General features: G+C 44.2%; 3 protein-coding genes across 6 annotated transcripts in view; 2 read left to right on the top strand and 1 right to left on the bottom strand.

Annotated features, from left to right (window-relative positions):
• The window catches only part of ADCY3 (adenylate cyclase 3), a 66,615-nt gene extending 60,377 nt beyond the window's left edge, over nucleotides 1-6,238 (top strand). Inside the window, exons 15-21 of one of the 2 annotated variants that reach the window (XM_016121710.2) lie at nucleotides 835-916; nucleotides 1,690-1,848; nucleotides 2,274-2,420; nucleotides 2,902-3,021; nucleotides 3,919-4,042; nucleotides 4,664-4,788; nucleotides 5,245-6,238. In XM_016121710.2, the coding sequence (XP_015977196.2) occupies nucleotides 835-916; nucleotides 1,690-1,848; nucleotides 2,274-2,420; nucleotides 2,902-3,021; nucleotides 3,919-4,042; nucleotides 4,664-4,788; nucleotides 5,245-5,427 (940 nt within the window). In that variant the 3' untranslated portion in view covers nucleotides 5,428-6,238. Of the gene's footprint in view, nucleotides 1-834; nucleotides 917-1,689; nucleotides 1,849-2,273; nucleotides 2,421-2,901; nucleotides 3,022-3,918; nucleotides 4,043-4,663; nucleotides 5,131-5,244 lie in introns of those variants that run through there. The other variant, XM_036224138.1, reaches the window with a different exon arrangement.
• On the bottom strand, nucleotides 203-17,891 carry CENPO (centromere protein O). Of its 3 annotated transcripts, none has more exons than XM_016121711.2 (8): nucleotides 17,654-17,742; nucleotides 17,246-17,360; nucleotides 15,622-15,791; nucleotides 10,029-10,146; nucleotides 9,270-9,529; nucleotides 8,253-8,424; nucleotides 7,339-7,502; nucleotides 203-6,023 (listed from the first exon to the last, which is right to left on the bottom strand). In XM_016121711.2, the coding sequence occupies exons 2-7, from the start codon at nucleotides 17,286-17,288 to the stop codon at nucleotides 7,369-7,371; spliced, it is 897 nt and encodes a 298-aa protein (XP_015977197.2). In that variant the 5' UTR covers nucleotides 17,289-17,360; nucleotides 17,654-17,742; the 3' UTR covers nucleotides 203-6,023; nucleotides 7,339-7,368. The 3 variants fall into 3 exon arrangements, with proteins under 3 accessions (XP_015977197.2, XP_036080033.1, XP_036080032.1); XM_036224140.1 differs by having other exon boundaries at nucleotides 17,673-17,691; XM_036224139.1 differs by lacking the exon at nucleotides 17,654-17,742 and adding an exon at nucleotides 17,752-17,891 and having other exon boundaries at nucleotides 2,713-6,023.
• PTRHD1 (peptidyl-tRNA hydrolase domain containing 1) lies at nucleotides 17,760-21,077 on the top strand. The gene is made up of 2 exons (XM_016121712.2): nucleotides 17,760-18,030; nucleotides 20,424-21,077. The coding sequence occupies exons 1-2, from the start codon at nucleotides 17,779-17,781 to the stop codon at nucleotides 20,592-20,594; spliced, it is 423 nt and encodes a 140-aa protein (XP_015977198.1). The 5' UTR covers nucleotides 17,760-17,778; the 3' UTR covers nucleotides 20,595-21,077.
• The last annotated feature ends 704 nt before the right edge of the window (nucleotides 21,078-21,781 follow it).

The following is a 21,781-nucleotide window of genomic DNA, read 5'->3' as shown; positions in this document are numbered from 1 at the left end:
TGGTCTGGTCCTTTAAGTCAAAAAAAAATTACTTTGGCCACTAATACATGAAAGGCCTTCAAGTAATCAGGAAATGCAAATTAAGACTACACCAAAAGACTATTAGATTAGATACCAGTTTGTCGAGAATTAAGTCTAATAATATCAAATACAATAGTAACTCATACACATACCCAACTGGATTATAAATCGGTACGACTACTTTTTAGAAAACCATTTATTTAGTAAAGTTGAAAACAGACCCATGACCTGCTAATTCCACTGTCACACACATACCTCAGATAAATCCATGCACATGTATATGTTCCAGGATGTGTACAAGAGTGTACTCAGTCACATCGTTTGTAATAGCCACACAGTAACACATCCAAAACAAAGTAAAACCATCCAAATTACATCACAGTAAGTGGGTATAAAAACTGTGGTATATTCATGTAACAGAATACTATACAGTAATGGATACAATGACCTACAGCTCCACAAAAAAACATGGGCAAGTTATAAAGTATGGTGCCCTAGTCCATCACTGTGACGTTAGTCTCTCCTTTTCCCAGATCCCCACGTGGCTGCAGCTACTTCTGGGGTCAGTCAGGTGATGCAGTGTTTGTTGAACATCTGGGGAGCAGCTCTGATGTAGGTTCCAAGTGCAGCCAGGGGCCAGGATTGGCTGGCTGACAGGAGCCGTGATTTAAGAAAGCTTTACTGCCCGGGGGGAATCTGGACTAGATGTGAAGGTGCTTAAGGAGCTGGGGGAAGTCTCAGGGCCCTGGGCTACTGCAAAGAGCGGGCAGCAGAGGGAATAAAACTCCCGGTGACTTGCTCTCTGCCCCGCAGGCTGCCCCTGCTGCCCTCCAAGTACTCGATGACAGCGATGATCTTCGTCATGATGCTGAGCTTTTACTACTTCTCCCGCCACGTGAGCGACTGCACACACTTCTCTTTTGCTCATGAGCTCTCAGGGCCTCCTGAGAAGTGGGCCCAGGTTCTAAGAACCAAGCTCCTAAGGGTACCGCTTTCCTTTACCCAACACAGCATGTGAACCTGTCAAGCCACCACCTTCTCCATTTTCTGGTTTCTTCCTCAGTGATACAGACAAAACAGTTCTTTACCTCTTCCTTCTGACTTCCTCCATGGTGCTAAAGGAGACATGGGGGAGGGGGCAGCAAAGCCTGGATAAACTCTGTTCCCTAGGCCAGGGGCTCATGGATCCTCACTCACACTGGCTCTGGGGGTCACTAACACACTGGCCACGCAGCCGTAAGAGAAAGGAAGAGGCTGGGGAGGTATCCATGCAAGAGACTTACTGCTCCATGTTAGCACAAGTGCCACCCAGTGGCCGGCCAGGGAAAGTACAGCCTCCCCAAGCCACTTCTTGGCCAAGTGGGGCCTGCTGGAAATGGGGACTCCTCCCTGGACTAGGAGATCCCCACTGTAGCTACAATAGGTCCCAGGAGGCCCCACACATTCAGGCCTTTTAGATCTCCGCTGTAACCACGAGGACCAGGATCCTCACTGCAACTTAGGGTGGCCTTTTTGATCAAGAGGATCAGAATTCCTAGGTTGTCTTTCCCTTGCAAGGTAGCCATCTTTCTTACAATGTTGCCACGTGGAGCCCCTCCACACAAATTCTCATTTCTTGTCTTTCCATCGATGACTAGCTTAGAGCGTACACCTTGCCTGTGTCTGTAGGTGGAAAAACTGGCTCGGACACTGTTCTTATGGAAGATCGAGGTCCATGACCAGAAGGAACGTGTCTACGAGATGCGGCGCTGGAACGAGGCCCTGGTCACCAACATGTTGCCTGAGCACGTGGCGCGCCATTTCCTGGGGTCCAAGAAGAGAGACGAGGTAGGGAGTGGCCTCGGGCCCCAGCACGGGGCCACAGGCTGTGTCCTCAGCTGGCTTTCTGCCAGGGAGCACCTCACACCCAGGCTTCTCGTGACATGGCACGGGGGCTTGCCGCCAAAATTCTTTCCGTGGGCCGCGCATCTCCGGGAGGGCCCCGTTTCAGGGAACGGAGCTGGCTAGAGCCCACCTTTCAGTCAGCTGTGATCTTCGCAAACAGAATGGCTCTCATGCCTCACTCCCTCTCCTTTTTCTCACAGCTGGGGCTGTTACAGGGACAAGAAAAGCTATTTTTTATTTATTCAAAGTTGGGATAATCTGGGAGATGTGTGTCCCAAAAGCCGAGTCTATCTATCGTGGGTGTGGAATGTTGACTGAATAATGTCCTGCGGAAGCGAATCTGTCAGTTACTTTGCACCTCTTTTTAGGAACTGTACAGCCAGTCTTATGACGAGATTGGAGTCATGTTTGCCTCCCTGCCCAACTTTGCTGACTTCTACACAGAGGAGAGCATCAATAATGGTGGCATTGAGTGTCTGCGCTTTCTCAACGAGATCATCTCAGACTTTGACTCTGTGAGTGCCCATCCTGCCCCCCTCCTGCCAAAGCCAGCTCGATCCAAGCTCTACCTCAGGACAGGCTGCAGAAGTCAAAAGGAAGTTGAGGAGTTACTCTGAGTCCCTCCCTCTAATGTTTAGGCTTCTGCAGCCATCTGGAAATGTTGGGTATGAGGGGAGGAGATGGGAAACTACCCACAAGTTCATAGGATCAGGACTGGCCCCTCTGATTCCTCCTACCCTCAAATTCAGATTCGGTAAACATTTAACAGGTAACTTGTACATCATGGAAGATATCTTTACATACATGTTCAACCACCCTAGAAGACTGACCATTTTATCTCAATGTTAAGGATGTAGAAACTGAGACTCAGAAAATCAGGAATTTGCCTGGGATCATGTGGCAGAGTGTAACTGGTATAGGGACACATCTTTTAGATGTTTTGTAAATAGGCAAATCTGTCATTAATTGGCTCATTTCTCTTAATACTGGCTTTAGCTCCTGGACAATCCCAAATTCCGGGTCATCACCAAGATCAAAACCATTGGCAGTACCTATATGGCAGCTTCAGGAGTCACCCCAGATGTCAACACCAATGGCTTTACCAGCTCCAACAAGGTACCTAACCACCTCAATGGCTGGAGAGGGGATGGGGCTCCGCCCCCTTAGGCCAGCACGTGGGAAACGAGTGGCTGATGTTCAGTACTGTTGTACAAGGGCCCTGCAGCAGTGACACACACCACGAGGACCATGCAATGCAAATCTGACTTTGGGTTTACTGAGAACGTGTAATGAGCAGAGAGAGAACAGAACACACACAGCTGCCCACCGCAGTGTCATAGCTTAGGTCAGGCTGAGATGCTACGTGTAACGGGCCGCGCCCCTTTCTGTGCTTTCATAAGAAGTGGGCAGCTGAAACCATCTACGCAATTATGGGACAGTGAAAACATCCAGGTTGGGGCTGTGGGTTTCTTAGAAAAGGCACATTTTCAGAGCCCACTGGTCAAGTTGAATCAGACCTGTGGGGCCTGTGGTCTCAAGGGCTGTTTGTAATACATTACCATTCTATTTTATCTTACAACTGCCATCTCCATTTTACGTACGAGGTTAAAGAAACATGCCTGAGATGGGTCGTCACCATCAAGTGCTTATAATCTAGTTGAGGAATCAAAATGAGGACAACCACCCCAAATCTGAAGACCAGGTTCAGACAAGGCGGCGATGAGACTGACAGGAAGCAAAGGGGCTGGGCAAGATTCGTCCTTCCCACCACGGCCCTGGTCTCTGCCTTAGACCTAGGGGGCCCATGTGAACTCTGTCACATGACAAGTGGCAAGTTAGTTAAAGAGGGTGCTGCTTTCTTTGGTGGTGGGGGGGGGGGAGGGAAATGAAGACTAGGCCTTTAACAGCCAGATGAGGGGGCTGCCCTCTAGAATGCTAAGGAAAGGAGGTGAGTAGGCTGCCGCAGTTACGGGCCCAGACTGGCTCCTGATGCCCTCCCCGCTGCTCTGGCAGGAGGAGAAGTCCGACAAGGAGCGCTGGCAGCACCTGGCCGATCTGGCTGACTTCGCACTAGCCATGAAGGATACGCTCACCAACATCAACAACCAGTCCTTCAACAACTTCATGCTGCGCATAGGTAAGGCTCTAGGCTCGCCTGCCCCGAGGTGCTCCTAATGCAGGGGACTCAGCAAACCAGCAGGAAGGAGGAGAGGCTTAGGAAGACCTGGGAAACAGGGTGGGGAGAGCCACACACTCAGAGCCGGAAGGGACCGTTAGGCTAGTGAAACCGAAAACCAGACTGAAGTGGCGGTCAGCTCGTTCTGTCTCGCAGTCTTTACAATGACAGCTGCCTTCTGAGTCTGGCTGAGTTTGTCGTCTACCTTTTCAAGGAACTCTCTGTGCCTGCTGAGGGCTTTGCTCACCTCAGATGCAGCGCGTTGAGTTAGTCACCTGCTACCTACTAGTGGGATGAGGTACCAGGTGTTAGAACTTGGCAGCTTCCATACTGAGTAAATTAATCAGCATATGGTGGTTAGCTGACGGTTTGCCAAGCTCTCGGCGAGGGCAGGAGAAATAGATGTGATTTCTGTCCTCCAGGAGCTTAGAGAAACAAGCATAATGAGGAATATGTTACATAATTAGGAGGCTTGTGCTAGGGTGAGGTGGCAAATTCTGTAAGGGGAGCTGGTAGCTTCTGAGATAGTAGCACAAGGTTTGGCGTGTGGCTGTGCTGACTTTATGCCTCTGTGTACCCCAGGCATGAACAAAGGAGGGGTACTGGCTGGGGTCATTGGAGCCCGGAAACCACATTATGACATCTGGGGCAACACAGTCAACGTAGCCAGCAGGATGGAGTCCACAGGGGTCATGGGCAACATTCAGGTACACCTCCCCACAGGGCTGAACGTGTGCGCCGCTCCAGGGGCTGGGAACGAACCTGGAGACGTGCTTTGCCATGCGCTGCTGTCCTTGTCATTCTGGCCCAGAATGACAAAGGTGGCAGTGCGAGGAGTGGAAGGTGCTTCACGGCTAGCCTCAGAGAGAGAGAGGACACTTAAACCTGAGCTTTGCCCATGGGGTCGAGGTTCTGGGTCATGCTCTCCTGTCTCCAGCAGCTGGTCTGGCAGGAAAGCGCCACAAAAGGGGCAAAGGAAACAGGAGCCGGAAGTCTACGTCCCCACCCAGAGCAGAGAGCTCTAGACCAGCCAGGCAAACCACACTGTCCTGTTGCTCCCTGGCGCATGGGCTGGAGGGGGCCCCAGGTGGGGGTGCCACCTGGGTAGCCTCAGTCTGGCACTACTCTCTAACCCAAGCTCTTATGCTGTTCTCCCTCTACAGGTGGTAGAAGACACACAGGCCATCCTCCGAGAGTATGGCTTCCGCTTCGTGAGGCGAGGGCCCATCTTTGTGAAAGGGAAAGGGGAGCTGCTAACCTTTTTCTTGAAGGGCCGTGACAAGCCAGCCACCTTCCCTAACGGCTCCTCTGTCACACTGCCCCACCAGGTGGTAGACAACTCCTGAGTGGCCGCTAGCCTTGCGAGAGTCTGAAAGGGAGAATGTATTTTGGAATCAAGGGCCTTGGGAAAGGTCAAATGCCCAACATTCCCGACTTGTTGACACGCACACTCATAGACTTTAGGTTTAAAAAGCGCCTCAAGCCTTCATTTGTTCGTGGGCATGTGAGCTGAGGGTGGCCACACTATCCTTAGTGTGCCTGTAGCTTCTCCCGAGAGTCGGGGTCATAGGCTTAGTCCTGGAACCGCCCCCTTCCAGAGCCCTAGTTCTAACCAGCCCTTCTCCCCAAGAGAGGCCATGGCCACTGTGAGCAGGAATGTGTCGGGTGGAACAAACTTGCCTTTGCCACTGGGGACACAGGTGGGGGACCTCAGCTTGAGAGGAAGCTTGGCAGGGTGGGACAACTGTGCCGGCAAATGCTCTGCTCCCGCCGTGACTTGAAGGCAGTGCTTTTCATCTTGAAGAGAGCGCGAGCTGGAGACCTGCTTGTCTCCACACGGTCGAGGTTAGGTGCAAGGGCCCTTGTCCTGGTAATCTTGAAAGGTTCTTCTGGAACCCATCACCTTAGTTATGAGAACAGAAAGTGCAATATTTCCTTTTACCTGGTGGGAGGGAGGGAAAGGGAATTTATTTCTGAAAGAAAAATATATAAACAGATCTTCTACATTTATATTTTTAACTTTCTGTTACAAACTTTCCGATACTGCCTTGCCTTTTGAGCTCTTGCTACAGTCGCCTTTGCTACTGCTTTAAAAGAGAATTTACAGGTATTGATAAAGAACAAGACTGTTTTATTAAAAGCTTTCTTCAACTTGAATGTGATCGTTGTGAAATTCCTGTCGATACCTCTCCTGTTTTGCTAACTCACACCTCCGGTCCTCGCAGTGCCTGGAAGGCACAAGAGCGTGAACTAAGGGACCTTTCATTCGTAATCCAGCTGTTTTCCTCCATGTGGTGGTCCAAGCTGACTGAACCATTCCTGTGCTCCTCCCACACATGTGGGTTACTTCTCAGTCATCAGGTCTAGGAAGTGACCATTTAGAAATGAGGCCCGAATGCAGCTCTAGGCTTTGGGTAGGAATGACTCCTACTTGTGACTGGGCAAAGGGGGATGGGAATTAAAGATGGCAGGACCTTGTCAGCCAAACACATCTGTGAACTGGCTCTACAGTTACTTAAGCCAAGGAAAAGTGCTTGCAGATCCACAGCCATAGTTTTAAGGAGAAATGGTGCACTACTAGCTGGAGCAGAAGTCAGGAAGACAACTGTGCAACAATGGCCTAGAGCTTGCAGGAGGAAGATGAGCAAGGGTCTCTGCTCCCCTTGCAACAACTGAGTTATGAGCAGACTCCTGGGCATGCTTTTTATAGCTTAGAGTCATCTCTAGAGATGTTTAAGGAAACAAAATATTAGATACATGAAACTCTATTTTATACACAACATTTTTCAAAGCAGTAGTCTAGAATACAGTGCTCCGAAGATTCAACGTCTCACTCAACTACGATTCATCTCATTAAGAACCTAGGGTGTTATAAGAACTCTTTTCAAATGTCTCATAAGAAATGAGGCACGATTACTTAAAACTTTCATAAAAGCTAGAAGTACTCTATAGTTGAGTGGTACATACACCCTCGTTCACAAAATGCCTCTTACTGCACCACAAACCATTCTGATTTTCAGCTAAGACATATGGTCAAATCAGCATCTCCAAGAAGAGATGATCTTGAACATCCTAACAAGTGACCAGGTAATCATGGAAAATTGTCCAAAAACGCCATTGTCTATGGACTCGAACTTGCCCCTTTATCAGGTGGGTGTCTGTCCTCATTGCAAGGACATTCTCCAGGCAAGGAGTCTGAGCTTTTCAAGTTTTCAGTTCCCAGGACCTTGCTTGGGACTGTATACTTGTTTACTCACTTTTGATGTGTTCTCAGCAAAAACAGCATTCTAGTAGACCAGGCTCAGATCCAACTTTCCTCTTCCAGTAAATGAAGCAAACACTTGGTGCAGGGGCTTCGTACGGAACAGCTTTTCATGGTATGCTCGCTGTGCTTCCCATGCGGCGGGCAGTGCATCCGTCCCTAAACAAGGCCGATTCTATCAATCTCATCCAGCGTAACTGGGGGAATCAGAACCTGGATCACTGTTATTCTGCACCCAGGTCACGTCACTTTATTGGCCTAGAGCTGAGAGAGGCTGGTCCTTATTGGACCAATATAATTTTGAGACCAGAAACTTAGACTCTATCCAGAGAAATTGAAAACTTATGGCATGAAACTTGTGGCAGCTTAACATTTTCTGCCCTCTACAACACTTATCCTATTTTTTACTACTGTCCATGTGGCAGCACTATGGACCATTTAATTGAAACAAGATCACAAAAAAATCTCTCAGGTAGCCCTGAAAAAATTCCATTTAGAGAATAGTCCCCAGAGAGCTAAATGTATACTAACTTGTCATGTCCATTCGGCTTCACGGTGAAATGAGTCTTCTGGCTCTCTTCACAGTGACCCTATGACTCAGCCTCATTAGCTCTCTTTTCAAGTGGGGTCTCCAATAAAAAATTACAAGCTGAAAGAATACTGGCTCAGTTGGAAGGAGCAGAGGAGGAGGGAAAGCTATGATAACTGTATTTTACTACTTACAAAGAGAAAAACCAGTAGAAACAAAATATTCTTGGTATTTTATTGCCTGTCTCTGTATTTTTCTGCTTATGTTAGAACATAAACAGAAAAGTCAAGTCCAACTGTTGTATTCTACCCTATTTCATTCAACCTGAATAACCTAGAGCATACTATCTAATTTCTCCACGGAGACATCCTTCCTCTTACCTTGATAAGTAACGGTGACATCCGTTGGGAGGGTTATTGTGAGGTCCTTGTACAGCAGTCTAGCACAAAACGGGAAGGACTGGCCCCTCGACTCCACTTTGTAAGTAAAAGCAAGCAGGTTGCACAGCGAGTTTCTCTGTAAGGGCCCAGTCAGAGAGGCCGCGAAGTCACTCTGATGGAGGCGGGGATCAAAACAGACACAAATGGCAATTACAGCTCCAAAGGCAGTGAGTGGCTGTGTCACTTCGTTGCCTACCAGAAATAGGGCCCATTAATTAACTTTTAGAGACACGAAGGAAAGGCAGGCCCTAAAAAGGGACTAATGATAGAGACTTATAACTAAGAGTCAGTGGCAGCCTAGGAAGAGCTGCAGAAAACACTCAATGGCCAGGGGTTGGGGTTGCAGGAAGATAAATAACTTTCTGCCAAGAATTTTGTTGACGTCACATGTACGAGATGCTCTGTGTCTACATACACACATCAATTTACTTAACGGACAACCAGGAGCTTCAGTGTCATTCCAAACACACAGAGGAGAAACACTAAGCATATTCTCTTTGCATTCAACCCCATGCTAGCTCAATCGCTCAACCCTAAGGTAGGGCAGAGTTTAGGCAAGGACAGATAAAGCAGAAAACAATTCTGTTTGACGTCTATGCCCAAGGTTCAGCAATGCACTTAGCACATGTCAGGTACTCTACCATCCCCACTGAATTAAAAATATAGCAACTGTACCACTCTGTGAAGAGAAGAAAGGGTCAAGTATAAAACCCTGAGGACCACCATTTGGGAGTGAATAACCCCTCAACCAGCATCCATGCATCAACAACATCCAGTTTCAACAAGGGGAGAGGGGGGAAAAATAACGTACACGAATAACAAACAAGTATTAGAAGAAGAATAGTCAAATTTCTGGCTCAGTTATAAAACATTCTACAATACAAAAGAAAACTTGCCCCCTACTTTTGTTAAGCCTATCCTGGGCCCACAAAATGCGACATCAGGTTCCAGATATACCTGAAGTTGATCTGCCTGGTACTTCCTCCCAGCGTAAGCATTTAGGTACTCGCAGAGACTGAACAGGAAGTGCTGAATATCAGTCTGTAAGTATTTTGCAGATATTTCCTCTAAGGGAATGAAGACTGGAATTGAATGGTGATGTATCCGAAGTGGCTTCTGTATGACAAGGTCTACGAAGTAGGAATCCAGCAGGTTCCCCTCAAAAGCAGTGCTGATGCAAACACAGACTCCTCGGCTGGTCAGTTTCCCACTGAGCCCTGAGGCAAACAAGACGATACCTCTTAACAGATGTTAGGCAATGTTAGTATCTTATTCATCTGTGCATCCCAGTTGCTTTGGTACTACCTAGTACGGACAGTATGTGCTCAAATGTTTGCCAAACGAAAGAATATCAGACTCTTTCCTCTTGTTGACTCTGGCTCACTCTGAGTTGTTGAAATTTTCAATTTACCTATTCTGACTGTCAAATAATTTATGACAGTCCCCAGTTCTTCCCACAATCCTCCTGCAACAGAGATAACAGGGAGAATAAACCCCCGCTTTAATGGTGAAACAAAGACTTGAAGGGTTCAAGCTATCTGACCAGCGGTATAAAGCAAGCCAGCAGTACAGGGTGCCAAACTGCATGCCAGCCGCGTGTGTGTGTTGAGGGGGCAAAACCAATGCTCGAGAAATAAGTGTGGGACCGATATTACACCCAGCAAACTAACTCAATAGACAAAGACCCAGATTGAAACAGGCCAGAAAAAAGTAAACCTGTAAAACGGTATGCCTGCAGAATGGCTTTCACGCTTTCCCGTTTTGTTTCTAAAACTTCTCGCTCGCTGCTCTCCGATGTCTGGTCGGGTTCTGCCCTGGCAGTACACGCTTCGACCTGCAAGACAGGCAGCAAATCAAACTGGGTATACGAAGAGACATAAGATGAAGTCTGCCTCCACCTGAATGGAAGAAAGCTAAATGCAGACTATTATGTTACGAATGAAGAAATGCTACAGTGGTCTGCCAGGCAGCGCTATGAACTCACAGTAGAGGAAGGACCTTGTGGGTCAAAGTGCTAGGTATCAGAAGCAGAAATTGTGCTGGCCTGAAGAATTACAAATTTGGTGGGAATAAAGAGTACTATGAACAGCAAAAGAAAGCGATGTGAAGAAAGTCTAGGATGAGCGCAGGGTAAGCAAACACAGCTGTGAAGAGGCAAGGCTAGGAAAGCTGGCTTGGGTCAGGCTGCTCAGGCTTTCAAGTGCCAGGATCAGAAATACTGACTCCAAGATGCACACTTCGAGCTATGGCTCCACAGATGCTCTCAGACGAACCCTCTCTCTGGTAATTGTAAGAGCTGGGTGAACTTTCAAAAATAAGCAAGCTAACAGAAACTGGTTGAAGACATTAGAGAAGAACCAAGACAGCCAGATTAAAGATTAAAACTAAATGCTCTGAGCTTAGCTGGGCTTTCCCTACACTTTTTCCCCTCAGAGCATCTATCACAAGGCGTACAGGCCGAAGAGAGAGCTACACGCAAGACTTTGTAGCAATTCCACTGAGACAAAAACTGGACACCAGGGTCACCAAAGCAGTCATTCTATGGGCCATGATCCCACACAAAAGGGAACCGAACATTCTGCAGGCAACCTCCCTCCAGGCATTTGCCAGTTCTTAAACTGTATGTGTGTGACTCGGGACTGAGAAAGAACCTGCTAAAAGTTAAAAAGCTAAGGAGAGATTTTGGCACAACAAAATCTGGAGTTCAGGGACTGCTAAGGAAGAGGGGCCTTGACAGACCTGTCCCCAACACACACCCGGACTTTCAACCGAGGGCCCTAAAAAAAGGTTATACCCTAGAAAGTAGGGGTGACCCAAAATATAGACCACTCAAGCTGGATTAAGGCGATTTGCCCATATACTATTTGTCTGTCAGTAAAAAACTAAAATTCCCTCTGGAGGAAGAGAACACAGTACAGAATCCCTACATTTTTTTTTTTTTTTCATATACAATACTTAACCACCAACTCAAAAAATTTACCAGGCATACTGAAAAAGGAACAGCTGACTGGAAACCAAGAGGAAAAAGATGACAAAAGAAACAGATCAAAGGGGATTCAGCTACCTGAGTCACTAGGCATAGCTATGAAAACAGATGAAAAGAGGGAGAACTCATACCAAAGAGCTGGCACCTATAAAAAAACAAAATAAAAAACACAACAGATGGACATCCTAAAACCAAAAAACACAGACTAAAACTAAGAATTTAACAGGTTTAAAAGCCGACTAGACACAAAAGTGGGAAACATATTTTCATATCCAGATTTAATTCCAGAGCTGGAATCTATCAGTAAATAAGACATAAGACATAGGTCACAGTGGTGGGGATGGGGGAGGAACTCTATACATGGGAGCCCCAGCAATAGAGGACAAGAATGAGGCAGATGCATTATTTGAAGGCATACTAACCAAATTTTCCCAAATAAATGAAAAATAAATTTAAGAAGCTCTATTAACACTAAGCAGGCTGAAGAAATAAAACTACTCCTAGCCCCACTATGAAATAAAATTGCTAAAGCCCAAAGACAGACAGAATCTCAAAAAGAGAGGGAAAAAACACCTTATATTCAAACAATACTAACGTCTGACAAACTACAGGACTAGAAGACAACAGATATATTTAAAGCATGAAAGAAAATAACTTCCAATTTATAACTCCACACCAGGGAAAATATCCTTTAAAAAAATGAAAAACAGTGATAGTAAAATAAGGATGTTTTCAAACAAAAACAGAATCTACTGCCAGCAGGCTTACAATGAAAAAAAGTACCAAAAGAAGCTACTTATGCTGAGGATCCCAGAAGGAAATTTGGAAATGCCCGATGTAATAAAAAGCACTGAAAAGGGTAAAAATGTGTATAACTCTAAAGGAAAAGTGACTGTACAAAAATGTTTCATAGAGTATATGCATATGTAGAATTAGCATGAGAAGTATGTGTGTGGGAGAGAAAAGTCAAGATGTTAGAAGGTTCTATATTACCCAGAAAGCCATAAAAGTCCTAATCAAAAGTATACTCAAGGAAAAAATTGCATGTTTTACTAGCATAGCCACTAAAAGAATGCTGAAAGAACATATAAGTTAATGGAGAAGAGTAATAACAAAAATAAAAAAAATCAATCCAAAAGGTGGCAAGACAGGAGGAAAGTGAAAGAATAAGACAATAAAACAGTAATATGGTAGATTTATATATATCAGTAATCACATTAAAAGTTCGTGAACTCAATACTCCAAATAAAAGACAGACTGTTAGGTTGGATTAAAAATATCTAACTATGTACTACTTACGAGAGGAAGTATACCTTAAATATAAGGGCAGTGAAAATAGAAAAAAATTTACTATGCTAACTCTAAACAAAAGAGTTGTAGTTATACTAATATTTGACCAAGCTGACTTTTCAGGCAAAAAGTTTAAAATAAAAAGGAACATTTCATAATTATAAAAGGTTAACTCAACCGGGAAGATGCAATAATCCTAAATTTGTTTGCACCTAATAAACAGCAAACCCAGAATGAAAAAGACACAATGTACAAACCCACGACCACGGATTTTAACGCATGTGTCCCAGTAACTGATACATGCATGGCATGTTCTGGTCAATGATGGACTGCATACATGACAATGGCCCCACGATACTGTAATGGAGCTGAAAAATTCCTATCACTTAGTGACATCACAGCTGTCCTGGTGCCAATACATGACACATGTTTTTGTGGTGATGCTGGTAAATGAACCTGCTGCGCCGTCAGCTGTATGAGTATAGACAGCACACCCAATTAGGTATAGTACATAACACTTGATAATAAATGACTATGATACTGGTTTGTATGTTATATAACTTTTTATTGTTATTTTAGAGTGTACTCTATTTATTAAAAGTTAGCTGTAAAACAGTATGCTGTGTTATGCCAGCAGCATCATAAATCTCGTGTTTACCATGTCTCTTGACTGCCTTATTTTCTCATGTTTGATTTAATCTCATGTCATTTTGTATATTTAGTGTAGGCTAAGTGTATTGTTTATTAAGTCTACAATAGTGTACAGTAATGTCCTCGACTTCCACCTGCACTCACGACTGACTCACCCACAGCAGCTTCCAATTCTGGAGCCTCCATTCAATGTAAGTATCCTATACAGGTATATTATTTTTTATCTTCTACACCACTTTTATACTGTACTTTTATTATGTTTAGATATGTTTAGCTACACAGTACTTACACTGTTACTACTGCCTACAGTATTCGGCACAGTAACATGCTGTACAGATTTGCAGCCCAGGAGCAATGGCTACACAATGGAGGCCAGGTGTGTAGCAAGCTATACCATCCAGTGAGTGCACTCTAAGATGTCTGCACGGCGATGAAATCGCCTACCAATGCATTTCTCAGACCGTATCCCATTGTTAAGCGGTGAATGACTGTAGACAAGTCAGTCAGTGAGGATGTAAAACATCTGAACCCCACGATGAACACATTTGGTCTATGTGACATATATACCACACAGAATCGAACAAATCAAAATCCTCTATTTTACACCATAAAAATTAATTCCAGATGGACTATCATTCTTAAAGTTGAAAGTAAAACAATAAAGCTTTCAGAAAAAAACACTACCTTCATGACCTTAAGTTAGGCAGATTTACTAAAGAGACAAGAGCAGTAAGCATAAAATTTGATTCCTACATCAAACTATGAAAACGAACTTTTTCACCATTAGAGTGAAAAGGCAAGCCAATATAAGAGATTTGCAAAACATATATACAATAAAGAACTCATATCCAAAATATTTAAAGACTTCTACGATAAGATTAAAATTGTTACAAAAGCCTTGAAAAGCATACTTCACAACAGAAGACTTTGAAGTGTTCAACATGGATACTTAGCATTATTAGTTATTAGGCAAATGCAAATTAATCCACAGTGAGACACTATTACATTCATACCAGAATGTCAAAATTTTAAAACGAGTATTGATAAAAATGCAAAACAATGGAAATCTTATACACTGTTGTTGAGAATTTAAAATTGGTACACTCACTTTCAAAAACTGTTCGTCAGTTATTTACTAAAGCATGCATGCCCTATGACCCAGCAATTCTATCAGATCTATACCGAATAAAGTGACAGGAACAAGAATGTTCTTAGCAGCATTATTCTTAAAAGCTCTAAAGTGAAATAGCTTGAATATTGAATGTTACCAATGGTACAACAGGTAAACGAACTGTGGAATATTCTTAAAATGGTATTACTATTCGCAATAAAATGGCCACTTTGTGTAACAACACAGATGAATCTCATCAACACAACATTCGGCTAAAGAAGCCAGATATAAAGAAGCCAAAGTTCGCACTTATAACATTTACATGTAGTTTAAAAACAGGTAAAACCAATGTGTGATGACAGAAATCAAAATAGCAGTTACTTAGAGGGAAATGACTAGGAAGATAGAGAAGGGAGACTTCTGGGGCATGATAGTATTCTATACTTTGATCTGTATGGAATAGGACGTGTTCACTTTGTAAAAGGTTCTTCAGATTTGTGTACTTTATATTTACATTTTTTTTTACTTTAGTAACTTAAAAAGGGAGGAAGAGAGGGAAGGAAGTAAATGGGGAAATGGAAAAGGAAGGCAGGCAAAAAAATAAAAAATAAAAAAAGGCTGACCATATTCCATGAGCAATGAATGGTTACTGAAAGTTTTTGAGCAAGGAAACAATGCAGTGTTTTATGAAGCATTTTCTTGGCTGTGCAGGATTCACTGGAGAAGTATAAGTACTAGAAGAATCAACTAGCAGACTACTGCAACAATGTGGGCATCCAAATCACCTGATGAATATTTACAACAGATGTGGATAATACCTGAGCTATTGCAATGAGTGGGGGAAGAAGCACAAAGACAACCTAAAGAAAAATTTGACAACTCTTGCTCGCTGAACCTAAGCTAGACAGAAAACTGAAAAGAGGGAAGGGTCAAAGTTTACTGTGAGGCTTCAAGTCTGGGTAACAGAAAAATGGCACTAATGACAAAAGTACCAATGACTCAAGCTAGGCTGAGATTGAGGTAACAGGTTCATGTCTGTGAGGGTAGGTTGAGACTACTATGAAGAACTTGCCTGAGCCACCAGCAATGCCTGACAATTGTTAGTTGATATTGATATTAGTTGAGACTACAGGTTTGATCCTTTTGAGGGATTCAGGACTGAAATCAATCCAGTAAGATCACAGGTAAAACACATTATACAAATATGCTCATTTCCGGACCATGTTCTTTGCGCCACAGCAAAGCCTGCCAACAATCACCCTTCTACTCACTCTGGCTTCACGCTGTTTCTCTTCAGCCCTCAGTTTATCTTGCAGACTTCTCAGTTCACGAATCTTCATTCCATGAGTGCTCTCCACTGCCTGAGTTCTCTGCAGCTCTTCCAATTTTTTACGGGATCTGTTCACTTGAGTCTCTAGTCTTTCCAAGTGAGCTAAAACACCTAAGTAAAAAAGGGAATTTCACAAGAGCCAAGGGTTTCTAATTCTGGCAACAGGAAACATTTTAGGGAAGACGAGAAGGTCACCCTTTTATCAGAACTTTATGACCAGCTAAATTGTTAAGACACTGGCCATAATTTATAAAACCAGAAGAACTGACCACAGAACTCAGAGACCAGCCACCTCTGAGTCCGAACACTGATGTACAAGCAGTCCCTAACCACGACAAACATCCAAAGAGATCAGTATCTGGATATAGCTAATCTCAGTTATCCATAATAATGACCAAGAGGAATATAAGGTCACCAAATTCACCGACTCTCTCAGAAACTGTTTTTTAAAAAACAATTATCTTAGAATTGTTTCAAGCTCACCACTGGACAGAAATTCAGAGGCAAATTTCAATTCCCAAGAGACTGACTAGGGACCCATACCAGCATACCTCGTTTTACTGCACTTTGCTTTTATTGTGCTTCACAGATGTTGCATTTTTAACAAATTGAAGGCAAGACAACCCCCCCCCACACACACACACGCACGCACGCACGCACCTACCACCACCACCAAAAAGATTATGACTCGCTTTGTTGTAGGGTCTGGAACTGAACCTTCAACATCTTGGAGGTATGCCTGAACAGTAAAGGTCATATTTTCATAATGCTAATCAACTCTAACAATAAAGCATTTGCTGAATACTTTCCACATATTAAGACACTTGTCCTAGATGCTTTACTTGTAAAGCATATAAAGAATTAAAGCATTTATTTAATACTTCCTGTACATTAGGCATGTGCTAAACGCTTTACTTGAGAAGCATGAAAAGAATTACTTTTCTAATTTCCACAATGCTATTATTATTCACCTTCTTTTTTCAGGTGAAAAATAAACTGAAGCAAAGAAAGATAAAATAACTCGCCAAAGGCCACAACATAGTGAAAGAGCCAGGTCTCAAACCCAGACCTAACCAACGCCAAAGTGCCTGGCACTGCCTCTTCCACAGAAGTAATGCATAAATGGTCCCCAAAAATCCTGGGAAGAGAGGAAAGCAATCTCGCTGGCTAGAAAATACTGAATATACCATGCATACAACTTATTGGTCTAAAAAGGGGCAGGGGCCTAGAAACATTTAAAGTAATTTTTCCTTGTCCACTGATCATAGTTGCTTGTCTGTTTAAGTCTTCAATACAGACACACCTCGATATATTGCGGGTTCAGTTCCAAACCACCAATAAAGTGAGTCCTAATTTTTTGCAGGTGGAGGGTCTTGCCTTCAATTTGGAAAACCGCAACACCTGCGAAGGGCAATGAAACTCGGTATGTCTGGTTCAGCTCCTTTTACTATTCTGCTCCCAAACAGGACAGGTCACACACATCAGAGGAGGAAAGGGCTCTTTCACAACTTGGGGCTCATCTCTGGGCAGCAGTAATAAGGAAAGAAAGGCAACCCTTTGAATACCTCCACTGGAATGGCTGTCTTGACTTAAAGTATTCTGTTCCATCTCTTCCTCAGATTTCCAAGAGCCTTCCTATGAATCTGTCCGTCACCGGTAATAGGAACCTAGATTTCCTTGCTGGCCAAAGAAAAACGGAAAGAAAATCTTATCAGTATTGAGCCCACACAACTCAGTCACGCACCAGTCGACCCCGGACACCGGAGTGTCATCGCTAAGACTCTCCTTCCTTATCCCTCCGGTTTCCTGGGTGAGAGTGGGCGGCGTCCGCCTCCCCATCCCTGCACTCTCCCGAGGGCTTGGACCCTCCGGTTCGGCCGAGTTTCTTTACACACGTAAGGAGCTGTAAGAGGCCGTCTGGTCTTCCACCCTGGTCACCGTCCCGTCCTTCAGTGGGTCTTAGTCCCCCTTACCTCCTCTCTTCCAGCTCACCCAATAAAGGGACGAGAGTTCCCGCCGTCCTCGCCTTCAAATCTAAACCAATCGGACCCAGCATGCTTTGCGCACTCACCGTACAAGGCCCCTCCCGAATCCCGGCATGCACCGGGGAGCAGGCCAGGCCTTTCAGCTGTGCAGGAAGATGGCGATACCGAACGCTGAGCCGCAGATCTTGGTACAATACTTGGTGTTACGAAAGGACCTATCGCAGGCTCCGTTCTCCTGGCCGGCGGGCGCAGTGGTAGCTCAGGCTTGTCACGCAGCTACTGCGGCCTTGCACGTACACCGGGACCACCCGCACACGGTTGCTTACCTCCAGGGGCTGGAGCGCATGCGCAAAGTGGTCCTCGAGGTGAGGCGCCGGACGCGGGAGGAACGCTGCGGAGGCCGAGGGCGGAAGTGGGTGTGGTCTCGAGACCGAGGATTAATTTCTTAGCGTGGAAGCCGCGCTAGTGGGGAGAGGTCTAAAACGTTTAGACAGGGGGCGGCTTGAGCTACTGTCCAAGGAGCCTTCCCTTGGCTGGGGAGGGCCCGTGAAGGGCACCCCTCATCTGCCTCCCTCTTAGTAAATACCTGTGAGGGCGGAGGCTGGTGGAACGAGACCCGCCCTTCTACCTGTGCACTGGGCGGGCCTTTTAAGGCAGCGCGCAAAGGTATTGACCCCCCTCCTTCCCCAAAACCGACCTAGAAGGAGGGGACAAAGACGCCGGATACGCGTTGCTAGTGAAGTCAGACTGAAGATTTTACCTGGGCATGACGCCAAATTATTTGAAAATGTGAACCCTCGTTTAAGTTGAACCTAGCGTCAGAAACATTACACACCAGGGTTGTAAAAGAGCGGTGAAGTCTTTTTTGCAGATGGCCAAACATCTTACCCTCACCCTTTGTTGATTTTGTTGCTAGAAATGTATCTTAAGATAATCAGATGCACCCAAAGAGCATTGTACAAGGATGTTCATAGGAGCGCTTCATAATGGTAAAAAAAAAAAAAAAAAATGTGTAAATTACTAAATTTCCAGTACTAGGGATGGGTTAATTTGTGTCCTTAAAATGGATTATGAAACGAGAATAAATCATGTTTCTGGAACATATTTAGTTGGCATGGAAGAGTGCTCATGATGTGATACTAATTAACTTTTACATATAAAATGATCCATATTTTGAAAGAAAAAACTAAGGAAATTCATCCAAATATTGAGTAGTAGGTGGTGAGATTTTGGTTATTTTCCAGTGCTTCTCCTTTCCTTTCCCTTTTCTACATTAAACATATAGTGAGGGAAAAAATCGCTTCTGTTTTAAAGCTTTTTTTCTCATAAAACATCTATTTTAATAAATAAGCAAACCAGAATCCTAGGGCGGAGGGTTTGGGGTAATCCCTTCATGGCTAGATTATCTTGCAAGAGAAAAATTGCTGTTGGGTAGTGAAACATCAAAAAGGAACCTGTAGGCAAATGTCTTGAGACAGATAACCTGTAGGCAGATAGCTTTTCATTTAGTGTCTTTTTATAGGAAGAGGACCCGAAGGAATCATCTGGTTCAGACATCCCCCTCTCCCTCGATTTCAAGCAGATAATATATTTACCTTTTCTCAAACAAGCCATCTAAATCCCACAGAGATTAAGTGATTATCCCCTGAGTTTAAAAGACTTCTGATGATTCCTAGCTGTTAGTTGTGACTTGAGAAAGGGACTTAGGAGTCACCACTTGACTGAATTAAGGTGCCGCTGTAGCCGTAAAGACCAATAAAAGACAATGCCAAGATTACTGTGTGCCAAGCACAGGTCTGAGCCTGATTTCATTGAATCCTCACTACTGTAGGAAGCATCATCCCTGTTTTATGAAGGGAGAACAAAGGCCCAGCTAAGTCACATAACTTACCACAGATCACACAATCAGTAAGTGGTAAAGAGTTTGGCCTCACTCTGATTTATACTGTGCTGCTGCCTGATGCTGAGGAAGGGAGGGGAAGACCGTGAGTTCTCTAGTATGGCTCTGCCTAAAGGATTCAGTAGATTTATTGCTCAATCCTTGCATCTTCTACTTTGATAAAACAAAGCTTGAGTTATCTTAGCAGCTTCTGCCTTCATAGGCAAAAAATATACCCTACGTAACATAATACAGTGTCTTGATTTTCTGAGTGATGGCTTTAATACTTCCTGTAATGGGATTCAGCATGGATGTTAAGGATGGTGAGAAACAACTTCAGAAGAATATTAGAGAATAATTTACCCTCCCTTGAGTTAAGAAATGGGAACTATGCAGCAGAAGGAAAATCCTTAGTTTGGGTGGAGAAGGATGGGAGGGGCAGAGGGAGGTGGAGGCAATGAGATTTAAGAAATCCTTCCAGTAGTCAGTTCTTTGTCAGAGCTGGCTGAAAATTTAGGAATAACTGTTTGGGCACCAGCCATAAGAGAACTAGAAAATGCATAGAGTAATCCCAGTGCATACAGTGTCTCAAGAAGGAAGAGAAAAATCTTCATTTTATAAACAAGCATAGTAAGCCTCTCCCCCTCTCCCTGTCCCCTTGTCTCCAGGCAGCTTATAAAGCCCTACAAAGAGTAAATGGGAAATGGAGCAATGAAGAAGCTGTTGCTTCTGGAGACGTACGCTACAGCTCCTTTGGCAGAACTGTAATTCCACTTTCAGTTAAGAGGAACCCCCCCACCCCATATTTTTTTTTTCATTGCCTTTTGAGACTTCCTAAATGGGCTATTCAGTCTGTGTTCTGTGTTCTGCTCCTTTTAGGCACCAAATGAGACCACCCTAAAGGAGTTGGCTGAGACGCTGCAACAGAAGAACATCAATCACATACTGTGGCTGGAGCAGCCAGAGAATATTGCCACTTGCATTGCACTCCGTCCCTACCCAAAGGAAGAAGTGAACCAGTATTTGAAGAAGTTCCGATTGTTCAAATGACTGATGTTATCAACTGCTTTGGTATATTCGTGTCTCACCTGGATCCAGAAACTACATGCCATCTATCCCCAAGTGTCACGTGCTCCCTTCAATGGCAACTTGCTCTTTCCTTAATATTATGACAGTTTCTTGAGGGTCAAACACATGTTCATATTAAAGTTGTCATTTGTGGGTCCCAGGCCTGGCTGGTCCCAGGTCTGGCTGTGATCCAGGCTCGCGGCTAAGAATAGGACCCCAGATTTAGAATGTTATATTACATAGTAGGTGCCTGCACCTAAAATATGCAAACATAATTTAGGTTATTTATCATGTACGTGTGGCTGAATGCCGCTATTGTACTCTGATATATGTGGAGCCATGTGGTCTTCTGGGGAGCCGAAGGGGAGCAGAAGAGCAGAAGCCCACTCCCCACAATAGAACTGCACTCCCTGCGGTAGAACCGCGCTCTCCACAATAAAGTTCGTGCCTGCTGTTTCGTTCTCATGTTGGTCCCTTGTGGATTCTTCCAGCTGGGCGTCTCACCACCGAAACCTCGATCAGGTTGGAGCTGACATTAATAAGCACTTCCTCTTATTTTTAATTATTAGAAAGTTCAGAGGGGGAAAGTGAGTGAGCAGCAGTATCTATGGGTCATTGCTCAAGTAGAAGGTCTGGTTAGACACCTATACAGGGATCAAGGAAATGCCCTTCCATCTTTTTTAGGAATAAATAATACAGTTCTAATAACCAGGGTTTAAAATTTTGCCTTTGAATTTTTTATTCACAACTAGTTATTGTATTCACTGAATCTAAGACATCAGTTTTAAGGTAACCATTATTTTATGTGTTAAAAAAGAAATGCTATCAATCAAATTAAGACATGCAATAAACAGATTAATTTTAAAAATGTTGCAGTATGCGTATTTCTCAGATTTGATGAGATCCGTCAAGTACTGCATCTGTTCTCTTTGTAGGTGCTGATCTTACCACCAAGTATCAGGCTCTCACTTTGCTCATCACAGTATTTCACTGGTCTGCTCACTTCTAGTGTATCCTGGTTACAATCTAGCAATTGTTCTTCCTGCAAAGTTTTATAGGATCACTGAGCATCTTGTTCAGTATGGGCTCCAACCTGGCCGTGGAATAGTCAGGACTCCTTAACTTAGCCTTCGGGCCCTCCACATTTATATTCCTACCTATCTTTTTAG

The sequence above is a fragment of the Rousettus aegyptiacus genome, unplaced genomic scaffold (genome assembly GCF_014176215.1).
Source record: "Rousettus aegyptiacus isolate mRouAeg1 unplaced genomic scaffold, mRouAeg1.p scaffold_m13_p_7, whole genome shotgun sequence".
Lineage (NCBI taxonomy): Eukaryota > Metazoa > Chordata > Mammalia > Chiroptera > Pteropodidae > Rousettus > Rousettus aegyptiacus.
This window is presented reverse-complemented; position numbering and strand designations above follow the sequence as displayed.